General features: G+C 39.7%; 1 protein-coding gene across 2 annotated transcripts; it reads right to left on the bottom strand.

Moving 5' to 3' along the window:
- Positions 1 to 1,551: 1,551 nt before the first annotated feature.
- Positions 1,552 to 17,401, bottom strand: ZNF408 (zinc finger protein 408). Of its 2 annotated transcripts, none has more exons than XM_063438365.1 (5): positions 17,172 to 17,401; positions 7,540 to 7,754; positions 5,990 to 6,036; positions 4,317 to 4,873; positions 1,552 to 3,544 (listed from the first exon to the last, which is right to left on the bottom strand). In XM_063438365.1, the coding sequence occupies exons 1-5, from the start codon at positions 17,371 to 17,373 to the stop codon at positions 1,962 to 1,964; spliced, it is 2,604 nt and encodes an 867-aa protein (XP_063294435.1). In that variant the 5' UTR covers positions 17,374 to 17,401; the 3' UTR covers positions 1,552 to 1,961. The 2 variants fall into 2 exon arrangements, with proteins under 2 accessions (XP_063294435.1, XP_063294436.1); XM_063438366.1 differs by having other exon boundaries at positions 1,552 to 3,541.
- Positions 17,402 to 17,411: the final 10 nt, after the last annotated feature.

Below are 17,411 nucleotides of genomic sequence, written 5' to 3'. Positions count from 1 at the left end.
AGGACAATAGTCAGTTATAGAATGCATAGTTAATACATAATTAACTTCATTGAGGTTCTTAAAAGGTCTACATATTATCCCACTTGGCTATTTTTAGAATTTGGATTTCATAAATTATTACTGCTGATGCGGAGTGCTTTAATTTGGCCAAGGAAAATCAAATGCAATTAGTTTATGTTATGTAAGATTCAAATGAATCTTAGAAATATGTGCTAAAGATTAAAAGACTCTCCGCCATTGGCAAGTAAAAATCCAGCCCAGTATTCCATGGATCCTTCAGGCTTGCAGAGTAACTTTTACGCCGGTTTGTAGCATATGACTTCAAACTGTGAGCTTTGACTTTAACACACCTGTTTTCAAGCAGGATCATTTAGAATTCTGGCCTTTTGCTGGATTTTGTGAAATGATTAGAAACAAGGAATACCAACTATAACTTGGCTTTAAGAAACAAATGAATACACAGTTTAAAATAAATAAATACTTTCCCCTATAGAATGACATAAAATCCCTTCAGATACCATTTTACCCCAAAAATAAGTCCTAGTTGCTAGCTCGCTAATGTATGTTCGAGGAATTTTCCCCAAACATAGATTTGCGGGATTCCATGCGCTAGCTCGCTTATGTATGTTCGAGGAATTTTCCCCAAACATAGATTTGCGGGATTCCATGCGCTAGCTCGCTTATGTACGTTCGAGGAATTTTCCCCAAACATAGATTTGCGGGATACCATGCGCTAGCTCGCTAATGTATGTTCGAGGAATTTTCCCCAAACATAGATTTGCGGGATACCATGCGCTAGCTCGCTAATGTATGTTCAAGGAATTTTCCCCAAACATAGATTTGCGGGATACCATGCGCTAGCTCGCTAATGTATGTTCAAGGAATTTTCCCCAAACATAGATTTGCGGGATACCATGCGCTAGCTCGCTAATGTATGTTCGAGGAATTTTCCCCAAACATAGATTTGCGGGATACCATGCGCTAGCTCGCTAATGTATGTTCCAGGAATGTTCCCCAAACATAGATTTGCAGGATTCCATGCCCTAGTAAACTGATCTATGTTTGGGAAAATTCCCATGAACGTAGACCTGTTTTCTTGTACATGCTTGCTACCGTTCCCCCCACCCCAAAATAAGACATCCCCTGAAAAAGAGCCCTAGTGCATTTTTCGGGGCAAAAATTACTACAAAAGACAAGTCTTATTTTCAGGGTGAAAGACGGTGTTATGAACGTAGTGGCTGCTCTGCTGAGTATGTGTCTAAAAGGTATCACACTGCATCAGAATCCTGACTGATATACAAAGCTAGTTATTTTTAAGGCCACAAGGGGGCCTTCTATATTGAAAACACAACCAGATTTAATTTATAAATATGATCTCTGTGTGTGTGTGTTCTATGCAGAAGGGCCCCTTGTGGCCTTAAAAATAACAAGCTATATATTGATAAGTTTTTCTGTTTTTCCTCCTCCACATGTTCAAGGACAGAAAAGGTCAAGGGACCAAAATTGCAGCACTCCTGTACAGCTTAAAGCTAAACACATCGTCGATTTAAATAAATAATTTTATTTTTCAGACAATAGGTATGGTGTCCCTTTGTTTTTGTGTTTTTAAATAAATAAAATTACATTCTAATATGTAAATATACATATTGATGGCAAACTATTTTCTTTTGATTTGAGCTATGGCTTTTATATAAAAGTTATTTAAAAAAAAAAAAAAAAAAGACTGTAGTACAATAGTTAAACTATTATTCTGTTTTAAGACAAGCTTTGGAAAGAAATAAAGATCCCCCTGTCTGACAAGGACATTTTTAATCTATTGGTCATCACCCTGCATGAACACAAAAACATATGTGAGGAAGGCTGAACTTGATGGATGCAAGTCTCTATGTAACAATCAGAATTTGAGATGGAATCAGAGAACCGGGAGGGCGACATGACGCAAACGTCAGTAATCACCTCACTTAATCCACCTCTACCACTTCTGCCACAGCACTGAACCCGAGAGCCTGTTCTACAAGCAATACCCTGGAGCCAGGTTCCTTGTGCAGTAAGATGTTCTTTTGTCCAAGCCCAGAAGATATCTCAAGTACTTCTGAATCCATGGGTAGAATAAGAGTTTGCGTTTCATGTGAGGAGCCAAATTCTGCGTTCTCTGTGAAATTAGCAATTAACACCGCTGCTTGCTCTTCTGCACCCGGTTGAGAACCCAATAACGGTACAAAAACCAGAGTAGATTCCACCTCGGTCTCCTCCACCGGTGCTGCAGGTGAACCCTCTCCTGTTGGGGTTTGTCCAACATCTTTGTGACTGCGGAGGTGTCTCTTAAGACTACGTTGCAGGGTGTAACCCATCCCACACAAATGGCAGCGGAAAGGCATCTCCTCCAGGTGAGATTTCAAGTGCCGCCTGAGCTTGGTGGCAATAGGATAGGATTTGCCACAGTACTGGCACAAGAAAGGGCGTTCTCCGGTATGGAGACGTTCGTGGGCACGCAGTGTATGAGGGTCTTTAAGTGCTTTGCCACAAATTTTGCAGATGTGCATTTCTCCTGTGTGCAAGATCAAGTGTCGTTTTAGTTCTGGCTGCTGTGGGAAGGAGTCTCCGCAAAACTGGCATTTGTACGGTTTCTCCCCAGTATGCAGTCTTTGGTGAATCCGCAGATTGCCCTTATGTCGAAAAGAACTGCCGCAGTCTGGGCAGGGGTATGGTTTTTCTCCTGTGTGTACACGCATGTGACTACGCAATGAGCGACTGTTGGCCAACTCTTTATCACACAAGTTGCACTGGATAGGTGGTTGGAGACTACCTCCAGCTGGTATGCAATAGTTTTTGCGGTGAATGCGAAGGGTGGGACGGCGAGCAAAACGCTTTCCACAGTCATCACAGTGGAAAGGGCGAAGGCCAGTGTGTAGAACAGAGTGCTCCTTTAGGTCCCGTTGTGTGCCATAGGCTTTGTCACAAAGAAGACATTTGAAGGGACGTAGACCCTTGTGGGCTAACACATGAGCCCTGAAGCTCTCCTCTGAGCTGTAAGTCTTATCACACTCAATGCATTGGTACGGCTTACGCCCGCTGTGTGTGAAGCTGTGCCTTTTAAGGTGACTCGATTGGAAGAAACGTTTGCCACAGTCTTGGCAGCAAAATCTACGTTCTGTCTGTGTTTTGGACTTTTTCTTTTTACGTTCAGTCACTGGAGTTGTCTCAGACTCCACCTCTTGCCTGGAAACCTTAGCTTGGCTGCTAGAGGTCTCTTCGGTTTCTCCTTGTAAAAGTGTCTGCCCTTGTCTGTCCGTTTCTTTCTGCGCTACTGTTCCATTAAGGTCAGACGTTTGGCTTTCCTCACCAGTATCTGCTCTGTTACAACTCTGTTTGCGTTTTGTGCTGGAAGAGTTGGCTCTGCTGGCACAGTTTTCCTTTACAAAGTTCTCTTGGTCACAATTGCTGCCTATGATCTCAGTTCTGGGATCGATGTCAGAATCTTGGAGCTTCAAACTTTGAGAATCTTCCTTTACAATGCTCAAGCTGTCGATATCTGAAGAGTCTGCTGAAAAAAGTAAACACAGTAAATTTAGTCATGAGATATTCATTTTTGAAGGAAATAAATAATATTTTAAGGCACTAAACAGACTCGACACCGTACTTTACTATTTAAAGTGTCCCTGTCATTTTTTCCCCCTTTCAGTTTTCCATTCCCGATCTCCCCTGGATCTCAATATCACCCCCTCCCCACATTGTCAGGTGTTGTTAACATGACTACTATACGTAAGAAAAAAGGTAGTCCCTTGCTTAACTTATGGCAGAACCTAGATTGTTCTCATGGCGGACGCGCCTCTTGTGGCTGTCAGACAGCCCCAGAGACTTATCTAACCCTGCAATGTAAGCATTGCCTTATCTACTAAGGAGCAATACTTTACATTGCAGAGTTAAAAAATAAAAGACCACCGCATCTACAGTTGCCAATGATCATGCACATCCACAGGGCTATTTTCAACTTGCCCTCCTGTGGCTCTACTTCCTCCTCCATTGTTGCAACTTACTCCATGGCACGAAATTAGGTGCGCATGCTTGTGGCTTAGAATGAACTGGTCACATCACCGGTGTTTGGGGTGTGAGGGAGGGCTTACAAAGGCTGCAGATCTTTTTTTAGATAAATGCATAAATATATAAGTATATCTGCTAACTTGTGATATTTATATATGTTGTTCATTTTCAGTGTGGTCTTCCTTTAAGCCATTATGTGTTTTTGGTATTTTTAAAAGTAGGTTTTGTTAGTAGGTTTATAATAAAGATAGTGACAGGTGTTTTTAAGTACAAACCTGCAATGGGTGCTTGCACTGGATCACGTGGTATTGAATCTGAAGTTGTTTGGAATTTGCAGACACAATCTAGACTGGAGGACAACTTGCCGCTATCTGGGTCTACAGTACTTCGGAGTTTGACCTCTTCTTGCTCTGCTGTCATTGCAGACACAAAGATCTCAACACCTGTTTTTTCTGCAGACATTGATCCCTTTGAGTGCAAGGTCACAGCAGATACTGCAGGTTCAGGTATCGTTAATAGGTGTTTGGCATCCTCAATAATAAGACCCTCTCTGGTGTTTGTTTGAGGTTCTTCACTCTCTGTTAGAATTGGTAGAACCATTGTTACAGTTTGTGAAGGATCTTCAGACTCTGCGTTCTCCTCCGTGTCATGTGGAACAGGAAGTTTCTCAGGTCCAGGGAGATCGTCTCCATTTATAGTACAAGCCTCCTGTACTTCCTGCTGAAACAGTAATTCTGAGCCAGGCTGTAGAGAGGTCACCACCTTTAGATAAACTTGCCCTTGGTACTGGCAAGCCCTCACATTCTCCCGCTTTGTACATCTCCGCACAAACCTGAAAAGCAGCATAGCCAGGACCCAGGTAAAGAATATATCTCAGAAAGATGCCAAGCATCCAAAACTAGACTTACAATTTGAGAAAACCTTCAAGTGATAGCAGAAAGCCTTAAATAAGGATGCTATCAGACATATTGCACTTCAGAGAAGTTTGTGTTCCTGGCACACAGTGGTTATAAATAAGGGTGGAAACAGAATATAGAATGTGTGTCTGCCCAGATCTAAAACTACTCATTGTTAAGCCTTACAAACTCATGCTGCATAGAAAATCCGATTTAAAGGGAAACAGAAGGGTAAAAATAACCTCTTATTTATAATGCAATATAAAGATACAAACAAGTTCTACGTTTGTGCCCTAGTTTAAGAGGTTAATACCCCGATCAATGGAATGAAAACATAGCGGCAAAAGCCGAAATTAATTTAGCAAACGCTGTTTCCATTTAGTGTGAACAGCTAAGCTTACTGACCAATTCTCCTGTATCTCATCCCAAATTATACTTCTGATGCCATTTTGTTCACAATAACAAAGTAGAGGCTCAGTTGACAATCTCTCCTGGTAAAAAAAGTGATTAACCGACTGAAATACAGACAGTTGTAAGACATAAACCAACATTATGCTGGATAATCCGTTTCTTAAGCGGAATAATCTGCTTTTGCAGACTGATTATATATATATTACCTGTTGTAACTACAGATTAGCCAGATTATAACCCAGAAATAACCCTTTCATTATTGCAAGTTCTGTTTAATTAAGATGTTCTTATCCCCTGCTATGTTAATAGCTTGCTAGACCCTGCAAGAGCCTCCTGTATGTGATTAAAGTTTAATTTAGAGCTTGAGATACAATTATTTAAGGTAAATTACATCTGTTTGAAAGTGAAACCAGTATTTTTTTTTCATGCAAGCTCTGTCAATCATAACCAGGGGAGGTGTGGCTAGGGCTGCATAAACAGAAACAAAGTGATTTAACTCCTAAATGACAGTGAATTGAGCAGTGAAATTGCAGGGGAATGATCTATACACTAAAACTGCTTTATTTAGCTAAAGTAATTTAGGTGACTATAGTGTTCCTTTAAAGCATTAAAAAATCTATATACATCAATATCATACATACCTTAACCAGCCAGCATCAGTTTCTGATAGGAATGATGCCAAACGTTCCTGTAAAATAAAATGACATACAAGTAACTGTTGCAGAATTATATATATATTTTTTTTTTACTCCATACCGGATATTACTAGATTTTTTTCCTAGAGAATAAGGCATATTAACTAAAGAAAAATTGAAAGCTTATTAATTTAAGAAGATTAATTAGGTTACGAGATAATGCTTTTTGTACTAATCCTAACATTTCAATGCCTTTAAAACCAAGGGGTCAATATAAGGTACCCAACGAGATCAATGGAGCTTAGCAGAAACAAACAGAAGTCAGCAGTCCTGCTTTCCTCTATAGATAACGTTGTAAACATTACAGTCACCATGTCATGGTAAACATAAGCAGCTGTTGCAACCTGTTCCAACAAACATTTTGGTTACAAACATGTATTCCTGACCCTATAGTGTTTAACCCACCATTTAGGTGGCTTGCGCCCCCCCCCCATTAGTCCCCATAAAAACATTCCCCATGGGGAAAGCATTGGATTGGCTGAAATAGGCAAGGGGGCGGGCCAAACGCCATTTTGGCCAATCAGCACCTCCAGATAGAGATGCTTTGAAGCAATGCATCACTATGAGGAAAATTCGGTGTCCCCATGCAGAGCGTGCAGATGTTGAGCCAGGAGGCACCTCCAGTGGCCATCTGAGGAGTGGCCACTTGGAGGTGTCTCTAGGGGCAATGTAAACACGGAAAAGGCAGTGTTTGCATGAAAATGCCTGAAGGCAATGATTATACCCACCAGAACAACTACATTAAGCTGTAGTTGTTCTGGTGACTATAGTATCCCTTTAAACAATTCCTAAAAAAGTAACTTGGAAATGTTAGGTTAATTTATTGCAGGTGGGTGCAAAAATATTTCACAGCCTGGGTTTTTCACCTCCCTGAGACTGATGCCTTCTTTTACATATAACAGGGGCCCTCAAACTATGGCCTGCCAGGGTCCTGAACCCAGCCCAAGCATTTAGAGCCACCCGATGGCCGGTCACTTCCTCCCAGCTCACGCTGCGTGGGAGGAAAGAAAGACAGGCAGCAAGGATGGAAGAGCCATGCCGACTCCCATCAGCCCCAGCCACCCTCCTGCAAAAAAAAAGTAAGAAAAATTAGCTCTGTGTGTATGTATGTCAGTATGTATGTCTGTGTGTATGTATGTATGTCCTTATGCGTGTTTGTGTCTGTATGTATGTTAGTATGTGTCTATGTGTCTGTTTAGGAATTTGTTAAAAAAAAAAAAAAATCTAACTATAGTCCGGCACCCAACAGTGTCTGAGGGACAGTGAACTGCCCCCCTGTTTAAAAAGTGTAAGGACCCCTGACATATAACTTACTGTATCTAAGTGAAATCTGGAAATGCCTGCAGGACATACAGAAGAGTGTGATAAAAGTTAATTGAATTTATAAGCCTTTTAAAAAGCAGGAGTCAAACATAACACTTTTAGGAACATTTTGTTCAGGCAGGATGATGTTCACATTATAAGTTCTCTTGTAGGCAAGCAAATATATATCTAACCTCACTTTTGGACAGGCTATTGTCACTTTTATGACTTTGAGTTGGAAGGAGAGATCCAGCTTCTAGTGTCTTTCCGACCCACCATAGTCCCAGGCCCTCCCGTCGTGAAAGAGATGGCCCCAAAGCCAAGCCACGGGGGAGACTGCTCAGAAACTGCAAGATGGCATCGTGGGTGCATCCTGCTGGTACAGGACAGACGGATGTATTCATATGGCCTGCAAAGAAAGACATGCAGTGAACCGATCAGCAAATGGTGTCAAGTGGTACACCATGGTGATTATTTACTAAACTATGAGTTGTATTAAATTAACAGATGAATTGCAAAATACATGTCACACTTGAAAACCCAACAACGCTGGAGAATTACTTATAATAAATAAACCTTTATGACAAACCTGTAACCAAAAAAAAAAAAGATATACTGTGACAGAGAGAAAGGGGAGAGAAAAGGGCAGGCTGCAGGCCGAAGCCATAGAAAGGGTACCAAACTGTGACGTATTGTCAACTGCATTCTGTGCTGCCTCTCACAGCAGTAAGCAAAGATTGGACTCACTACTTGATGCTGATTAGTCCTCACGATTAGTTCTCACGCAGCTTCCTAAAATGCAATCTGGTTGTGGATTTTGCTGAAAATGACAGATGAGCTGTAGATAAGGATCTACTTACCTGGGTCCCCATGATGATCGCATTGTGTATCAGCTGTGCTTAAAGGGACACTAGAGTCACCTGAACAACTTTAGCTTAATGAAGCAGTTTTGGTGTATAGAACATGCCCCTGCAGCCTCACTGCTCAATCCTCTGCCATTAAGGAGTTAAATCCCTTTGTTTATGAACCCTAGTCACACCTCCCTGCATGTGATTTGCACAGCCTTCCATAAACACTTCCTGTAAAGAGAGCCCTATTTAGGCTTTCTTTATTGCAAGTTCTGTTTAATTAAGATTTTCTTATCCCCTGCTATGTTAATAGCTTGCTAGACCCTGCAAGAGCCTCCTGTATGTGATTAAAGTTCAATTTAGAGATTGAGATACAATTATTTAAGGTAAATTACATCTGTTTGAAAGTGAAACCAGTTTTTTTTCCATGCAGGCTCTGTCAATCATAGCCAGGGAAGGTGTGGCTAGGGCTGCATAAACAGAAACAAAGTGATTTAACTCCTAAATGACAGTGAATTGAGCAGTGAAATTGCAGGGGAATGATCTATACACTAAAACTGCTTTATTTAGCTAAAGTAATTTAGGTGACTACAGTGTTCCTTTAATTCTACAAAAAGATCCAGCTCTCCTGCAGACTAAACGCGGTGCAGGATTCCAGAGGGACCCAGGTAAGTGGTCAAACTGTACTTAAAACAGTTTTAGTAAAATTGGACAGTGCCGGGCTACTCCTGGCTCCATATCCCACTCCAGAGTGTTTCTTTAATAATCTGCATACCCCTTACTCAAAGAAATATAAAAGAACAGTTCAAGATTGTGGTTGTTGGGGGATGGAGGGAGATGAGTGACACCAGAAAAACAATATTTGGTACTTTCTGTGCGATCCAGAATTAATAAACAACACAGTTATAGTATTTCTTCTTCGCCGGTATGAGCGTTTTGAGAATTTCAAAGTGTGTTTAAGGTTTCACATCAAAACAGTGGAATCTGAAACCTTTTCCAAGCCAGCTATATAGTCAGTTATTTTGACCTAAAACCTGAAATTCATATGAATTCACTTTAAGTTCTAGACAGCTCACATTACCATCAACCTTAAAGCATAACTGACTTGGATTATATTCCATTCTGAATTCCCGACACTAGCAGGGAGCGGGCTCACGGTATACGTGAAGATTACTGAATAAATCTGGGAGTGTTTTAGTTTATTATAGACACTAGCAGGGAGCGGGCTCATGGTATACGTGAAGATTACTGAATAAATCTGGGAGTGTTTTAGTTTATTATAGACACTAGCAGGGAGCAGGCTCATGGTATATGTGAAGCTTACTGAATAAATCTGGGAGTGTTTTAGTTTATTATAGACACTAGCAGGGAGCGGGCTCATGGTATATGTGAAGATTACTGAATAAATCTGGGAGTGTTTTAGTTTATTATAGACACTAGCAGGGAGCGGGCTCACGGTATATGTGAAGATTACTGAATAAATCTGGGAGTGTTTTAGTTTATTATAGACACTAGCAGGGAGCGGGCTCACGGTATATGTGAAGCTTACTGAATAAATCTGGGAGTGTTTTAGTTTATTATAGACACTAGCAGGGAGCGGGCTCATGGTATATGCGAAGCTTACTGAATAAATCTGGGAGTGTTTTAGTTTATTATAGACACTAGCAGGGAGCAGGCTCATGGTATATGTGAAGCTTACTGAATAAATCTGGGAGTGTTTTAGTTTATTATAGACACTAGCAGGGAGCTGGCTCATGGTATATGCGAAGCTTACTGAATAAATCTGGGAGTGTTTTAGTTTATTATAGACACTAGCAGGGAGCAGGCTCATGGTATATGTGAAGATTACTGAATAAATCTGGGAGTGTTTTAGTTTATTATAGACACTAGCAGGGAGCTGGCTCATGGTATATGCGAAGCTTACTGAATAAATCTGGGAGTGTTTTAGTTTATTATAGACACTAGCAGGGAGCGGGCTCATGGTATATGCGAAGCTTACTGAATAAATCTGGGAGTGTTTTAGTTTATATAGACACTAGCAGTGAGCGGGCTCACGGTATATGTGAAGGTTACTGAATAAATCTGGGAGTGTTTTAGTTTATTATAGACACTAGCAGGGAGCGGGCTCACGGTATATGTGGAGATTACTGAATAAATCTGGGAGTGTTTTAGTTTATTATAGACACTAGCAGGGAGCTGGCTCACGGTATATGTGAAGATTACTGAATAAATCTGGGAGTGTTTTCGTTTATTATAGACACTAGCAGGGAGCAGGGTCATGGTATACGTGAAGATTACTGAATAAATCTGGGAGTGTTTTAGTTTATTATAGACACTAGCAGGCTCACGGTATATGTGGAGATTACTGAATAAATCTGGGAGTGTTTTAGTTTATTATAGACACTAGCAGGGAGCGGGCTCACGGTATATGTGAAGATTACTGAATAAATCTGGGAGTGTTTTTAGTTTATTAAAGACACTAGCAGGGAGCGGGCTCACGGTATATGTGAAGATTACTGAATAAATCTGGGAGTGTTTTAGTTTATTATAGACACTAGCAGGGGGAAGGCTCATGGTATATGCGAAGCTTACTGAATAAATCTGGGAGTGTTTTAGTTTATTATAGACACTAGCAGGGAGCTGGCTCATGGTATATGTGAAGATTACTGAATAAATCTGGGAGTGTTTTAGTTTATTAAAGACACTAGCAGGGAGCGGGCACATGGTATATGCGAAGCTTACTGAATAAATCTGGGAGTGTTTTAGTTTATTAAAGACACTAGCAGGGAGCTGGCTCATGGTATATGCGAAGCTTACTGAATAAATCTGGGAGTGTTTTAGTTTATTATAGACACTAGCAGGGAGCTGGCTCATGGTATATGCGAAGCTTACTGAATAAATCTGGGAGTGTTTTAGTTTATTATAGACACTAGCAGGGGGAAGGCTCATGGTATATGCGAAGCTTACTGAATAAATCTGGGAGTGTTTTAGTTTATTATAGACACTAGCAGGGGGAAGGCTCATGGTATATGTGAAGATTACTGAATAAATCTGGGAGTGTTTTAGTTTATTATAGACACTAGCAGGGAGCGGGCTCACGGTATATGTGAAGATTACTGAATAAATCTGGGAGTGTTTTAGTTTATTATAGACACTAGCAGGGAGCTGGCTCATGGTATATGCGAAGCTTACTGAATAAATCTGGGAGTGTTTTAGTTTATTATAGACACTAGCAGGGAGCGGGCTCATGGTATATGTGAAGCTTACTGAATAAATCTGGGAGTGTTTTAGTTTATTATAGACACTAGCAGGGAGCTGGCTCATGGTATATGCGAAGCTTACTGAATAAATCTGGGAGTGTTTTAGTTTATTATAGACACTAGCAGGGAGCGGGCTCACGGTATATGTGAAGGTTACTGAATAAATCTGGGAGTGTTTTAGTTTATTATAGACACTAGCAGGGAGCTGGCTCATGGTATATGCGAAGCTTACTGAATAAATCTGGGAGTGTTTTAGTTTATTATAGACACTAGCAGGGAGCGGGCTCACGGTATATGTGAAGGTTACTGAATAAATCTGGGAGTGTTTTAGTTTATTATAGACACTAGCAGGGAGCTGGCTCACGGTATATGTGAAGATTACTGAATAAATCTGGGAGTGTTTTCGTTTATTATAGACACTAGCAGGCTCACGGTATATGTGGAGATTACTGAATAAATCTGGGAGTGTTTTAGTTTATTATAGACACTAGCAGGGAGCGGGCTCATGGTATATGCGAAGCTTACTGAATAAATCTGGGAGTGTTTTAGTTTATTATAGACACTAGCAGGCTCATGGTATATGTGAAGATTACTGAATAAATCTGGGAGTGTTTTAGTTTATTATAGACACTAGCAGGCTCATGGTATATGTGAAGATTACTGAATAAATCTGGGAGTGTTTTTAGTTTATTAAAGACACTAGCAGGGAGCTGGCTCACGGTATATGTGAAGATTACTGAATAAATCTGGGAGTGTTTTAGTTTATTATAGACACTAGCAGGGAGCGGGCTCACGGTATATGTGAAGATTACTGAATAAATCTGGGAGTGTTTTTAGTTTATTAAAGACACTAGCAGGGAGCGGGCTCACGGTATATGTGAAGATTACTGAATAAATCTGGGAGTGTTTTAGTTTATTATAGACACTAGCAGGGAGCGGGCTCACGGTATATGTGAAGATTACTGAATAAATCTGGGAGTGTTTTTAGTTTATTAAAGACACTAGCAGGGAGCGGGCTCACGGTATATGTGAAGATTACTGAATAAATCTGGGAGTGTTTTTAGTTTATTAAAGACACTAGCAGGGAGCTGGCTCACGGTATATGTGAAGATTACTGAATAAATCTGGGAGTGTTTTTAGTTTATTAAAGACACTAGCAGGGAGCAGGCTCATGGTATATGCGAAGCTTACTGAATAAATCTGGGAGTGTTTTAGTTTATTATAGACACTAGCAGGGGGAAGGCTCATGGTATATGCGAAGCTTACTGAATAAATCTGGGAGTGTTTTAGTTTATTATAGACACTAGCAGGGGGAAGGCTCATGGTATATGTGAAGATTACTGAATAAATCTGGGAGTGTTTTAGTTTATTATAGACACTAGCAGGGGGAAGGCTCATGGTATATGTGAAGATTACTGAATAAATCTGGGAGTGTTTTAGTTTATTATAGACACTAGCAGGGAGCAGGCTCATGGTATATGTGAAGATTACTGAATAAATCTGGGAGTGTTTTAGTTTATTATAGACACTAGCAGGGAGCTGGCTCATGGTATATGCGAAGCTTACTGAATAAATCTGGGAGTGTTTTAGTTTATTATAGACACTAGCAGGGAGCGGGCTCATGGTATATGTGAAGCTTACTGAATAAATCTGGGAGTGTTTTAGTTTATTATAGACACTAGCAGGGAGCTGGCTCATGGTATATGTGAAGATTACTGAATAAATCTGGGAGTGTTTTAGTTTATTATAGACACTAGCAGGGAGCGGGCTCACGGTATATGTGAAGGTTACTGAATAAATCTGGGAGTGTTTTAGTTTATTATAGACACTAGCAGGGAGCTGGCTCACGGTATATGTGAAGATTACTGAATAAATCTGGGAGTGTTTTCGTTTATTATAGACACTAGCAGGGAGCAGGCTCATGGTATACGTGAAGATTACTGAATAAATCTGGGAGTGTTTTAGTTTATTATAGACACTAGCAGGCTCACGGTATATGTGGAGATTACTGAATAAATCTGGGAGTGTTTTAGTTTATTATAGACACTAGCAGGGAGCGGGCTCATGGTATATGCGAAGCTTACTGAATAAATCTGGGAGTGTTTTAGTTTATTATAGACACTAGCAGGCTCATGGTATATGTGAAGATTACTGAATAAATCTGGGAGTGTTTTAGTTTATTATAGACACTAGCAGGGAGCTGGCTCACGGTATATGTGAAGATTACTGAATAAATCTGGGAGTGTTTTAGTTTATTATAGACACTAGCAGGGAGCGGGCTCACGGTATATGTGAAGATTACTGAATAAATCTGGGAGTGTTTTTAGTTTATTAAAGACACTAGCAGGGAGCGGGCACATGGTATATGTGAAGATTACTGAATAAATCTGGGAGTGTTTTTAGTTTATTAAAGACACTAGCAGGGAGCAGGCTCATGGTATATGCGAAGCTTACTGAATAAATCTGGGAGTGTTTTAGTTTATTATAGACACTAGCAGGGGGAAGGCTCATGGTATATGCGAAGCTTACTGAATAAATCTGGGAGTGTTTTAGTTTATTATAGACACTAGCAGGGAGCAGGCTCATAGTATATGTGAAGATTACTGAATAACTCTGGGAGTGTTTTAGTTTATTATAGACACTAGCAGGGAGCGGGCTCACGGTATATGTGAAGGTTACTGAATAAATCTGGGAGTGTTTTTAGTTTATTATATAGACACTAGCAGGGAGCGGTCTCATTGTATATGTGAAGATTACTGAATAAATCTGGGAGTGTTTTAGTTTATTATAGACACTAGCAGGGAGCAGGCTCATGGTATATGTGAAGCTTACTGAATAAATCTGGGAGTGTTTTAGTTTATTATAGACACTAGCAGGGAGCGGGCTCATGGTATATGTGAAGATTACTGAATAAATCTGGGAGTGTTTTAGTTTATTATAGACACTAGCAGGGAGCGGGCTCACGGTATATGTGAAGATTACTGAATAAATCTGGGAGTGTTTTAGTTTTTTATAAACACTAGCAGGGAGAGCGGGCTCATGGTATATACGAAGCTTACTGAATAAATCTGGGAGTGTTTTAGTTTATTATAAACACTAGCAGGGAGCGGGCTCACGGTATATGTGAAGATTACTGAATAAATCTGGGAGTGTTTTAGTTTATTATAGACACTAGCAGGGAGCGGGCTCACGGTATATGTGAAGATTACTGAATAAATCTGGGAGTGTTTTAGTTTATTATAGACACTAGCAGGGAGCGGGCTCACGGTATATGTGAAGATTACTGAATAAATCTGGGAGTGTTTTAGTTTTTTATAAACACTAGCAGGGAGAGCGGGCTCACGGTATATGTGGAGATTACTGAATAAATCTGGGAGTGTTTTTAGTTTATTATAGACACTAGCAGGCTCATGGTATATGTGAAGATTACTGAATAAATCTGGGAGTGTTTTAGTTTATTATAGACACTAGCAGGCTCATGGTATATACGAAGCTTACTGAATAAATCTGGGAGTGTTTTAGTTTATTATAAACACTAGCAGGGAGCGGGCTCATGGTATATGTGAAGATTACTGAATAAATCTGGGAGTGTTTTAATTTATTATAGACACTAGCAGGCTCATGGTATATGTGAAGATTACTGAATAAATCTGGGAGTGTTTTAGTTTATTATAGACACTAGCAGGGAGCAGGCTCATGGTATATGTGAAGATTACTGAATAAATCTGGGAGTGTTTTAGTTTATTATAGACACTAGCAGGGAGCAGGCTCATAGTATATGTGAAGATTACTGAATAACTCTGGGAGTGTTTTAGTTTATTATAGACACTAGCAGGGAGCGGGCTCACGGTATATGTGAAGGTTACTGAATAAATCTGGGAGTGTTTTTAGTTTATTATATAGACACTAGCAGGGAGCGGTCTCATTGTATATGTGAAGATTACTGAATAAATCTGGGAGTGTTTTAGTTTATTATAGACACTAGCAGGGAGCAGGCTCATGGTATATGTGAAGCTTACTGAATAAATCTGGGAGTGTTTTAGTTTATTATAGACACTAGCAGGGAGCGGGCTCACGGTATATGTGAAGATTACTGAATAAATCTGGGAGTGTTTTCGTTTTTTATAAACACTAGCAGGGAGAGCGGGCTCATGGTATATACAAAGCTTACTGAATAAATCTGGGAGTGTTTTAGTTTATTATAAACACTAGCAGGGAGCGGGCTCACGGTATATGTGAAGATTACTGAATAAATCTGGGAGTGTTTTAGTTTATTATAGACACTAGCAGGGAGTGGGCTCACGGTATATGTGAAGATTACTGAATAAATCTGGGAGTGTTTTAGTTTATTATAGACACTAGCAGGGAGCGGGCTCACGGTATATGTGAAGATTACTGAATAAATCTGGGAGTGTTTTAGTTTTTTATAAACACTAGCAGGGAGAGCGGGCTCATGGTATATACGAAGCTTACTGAATAAATCTGGGAGTGTTTTAGTTTATTATAAACACTAGCAGGGAGCGGGCTCATGGTATATGTGAAGATTACTGAATAAATCTGGGAGTGTTTTAATTTATTATAGACACTAGCAGGCTCATGGTATATGTGAAGATTACTGAATAAATCTGGGAGTGTTTTAGTTTATTATAGTTTAGTAAATATAGTTTTACTGCCATAAATTTAAAAATCTGTGGTTGAAAATACAGCATTTCATATCCAATAATCTAAAACTCGAGTTGATAATTTCCCCAGAGGTAGTCTTGTTACATTTGAATTGGCCACGTATGACGTACGAACTAGAAGCAATTCTTATACATCTCTTTTTAGCTGTCAAAATAGTAATTGCGAGATGGTGGAAAAAAGATTCAGAAGTCCCCTGGAAGAAAGTTAAAAACCAACTCGAGTTTCAGATTAAAATGGAGTTGATGCTAAGCAAACAAAAATTAAGCAATAAGGTATCTGTTTGGTTAAAATGTATTGAGCTGATTGATGTAAGAAATACTGTTGATCAGTTAGAAGTGGACTAATTCCATGAACATTGAAAAATTTATAAAATTTAGTTGATATATTTAATGCTCCTACCACTCTACTTAGGATTTTTTTCTGATTTCTTTTTCTTCTTTTCCTATTTTGCTGCTGTGTTGTTGTATTGTAAATCTGTATGATATATGTATTACTGAATTTCTTAAACGTCAAATAACGCTGAATATTGTAATTTTTTATTGTTTGAAGTGACTGAAAAGAACTAAAGTTTAAAATAAAAAAAATAAAGATTTAAAAAAAAAAGGCACACATTGACAAAACATTAAAAAAAATATATAGTTTATTTAGCTCATGGTGTATGTGAAGTTTATTATAGTTTAGTTTATTTATCTCAGGTTACATTATGTTATTGATTATTATAGTTTGGTTTATTATGTTATTATTATAGTTTGGTTTATTATGTTATTGATTATTATAGTTTGGTTTATTATGTTATTGATTATTATAGTTTGGTTTATTATAGTTTATTTATCTCAGTGTACATTATTATATTAATTATAGTTTAGTTGATGTTATTATTATTATTATTATTATTATTGGTATGTGAAGTTCTGCTGCTGTTACCCCCAGTGATAGACTAGTGATATCATTTGGCAGGAGCCCCATATCTGAGCAGTCTGTTGGGCTAGCAGATAATATTTCCGGTAGCCCGGAGCCCCAGATATCCTAATTTACCTCCCAGTAGGTCTCCAGGTGTCGCCTTCTCCAGGAACCGGAAATAGTGGGGACGGTTGTGCCGCGGACCCAGGTCCCACCCGGAAACAAGGTGAATGTGCGATCGTTCCGGACTGAGCGAGTCCCATCCTGGCACCGGAAGTGACCGCAGCGCCACCTTCCGCCTGCAGGGACGATGACAGGGGGGCGGGCGGGTTGTCATGGCGACCCGGCTTCCCTTTCCGCCCAGGCCCCGGATAT

This window comes from Pelobates fuscus, chromosome 12 (assembly GCF_036172605.1).
Source record: "Pelobates fuscus isolate aPelFus1 chromosome 12, aPelFus1.pri, whole genome shotgun sequence".
Classification (NCBI taxonomy): Eukaryota; Metazoa; Chordata; class Amphibia; order Anura; family Pelobatidae; genus Pelobates; species Pelobates fuscus.
This window is presented reverse-complemented; position numbering and strand designations above follow the sequence as displayed.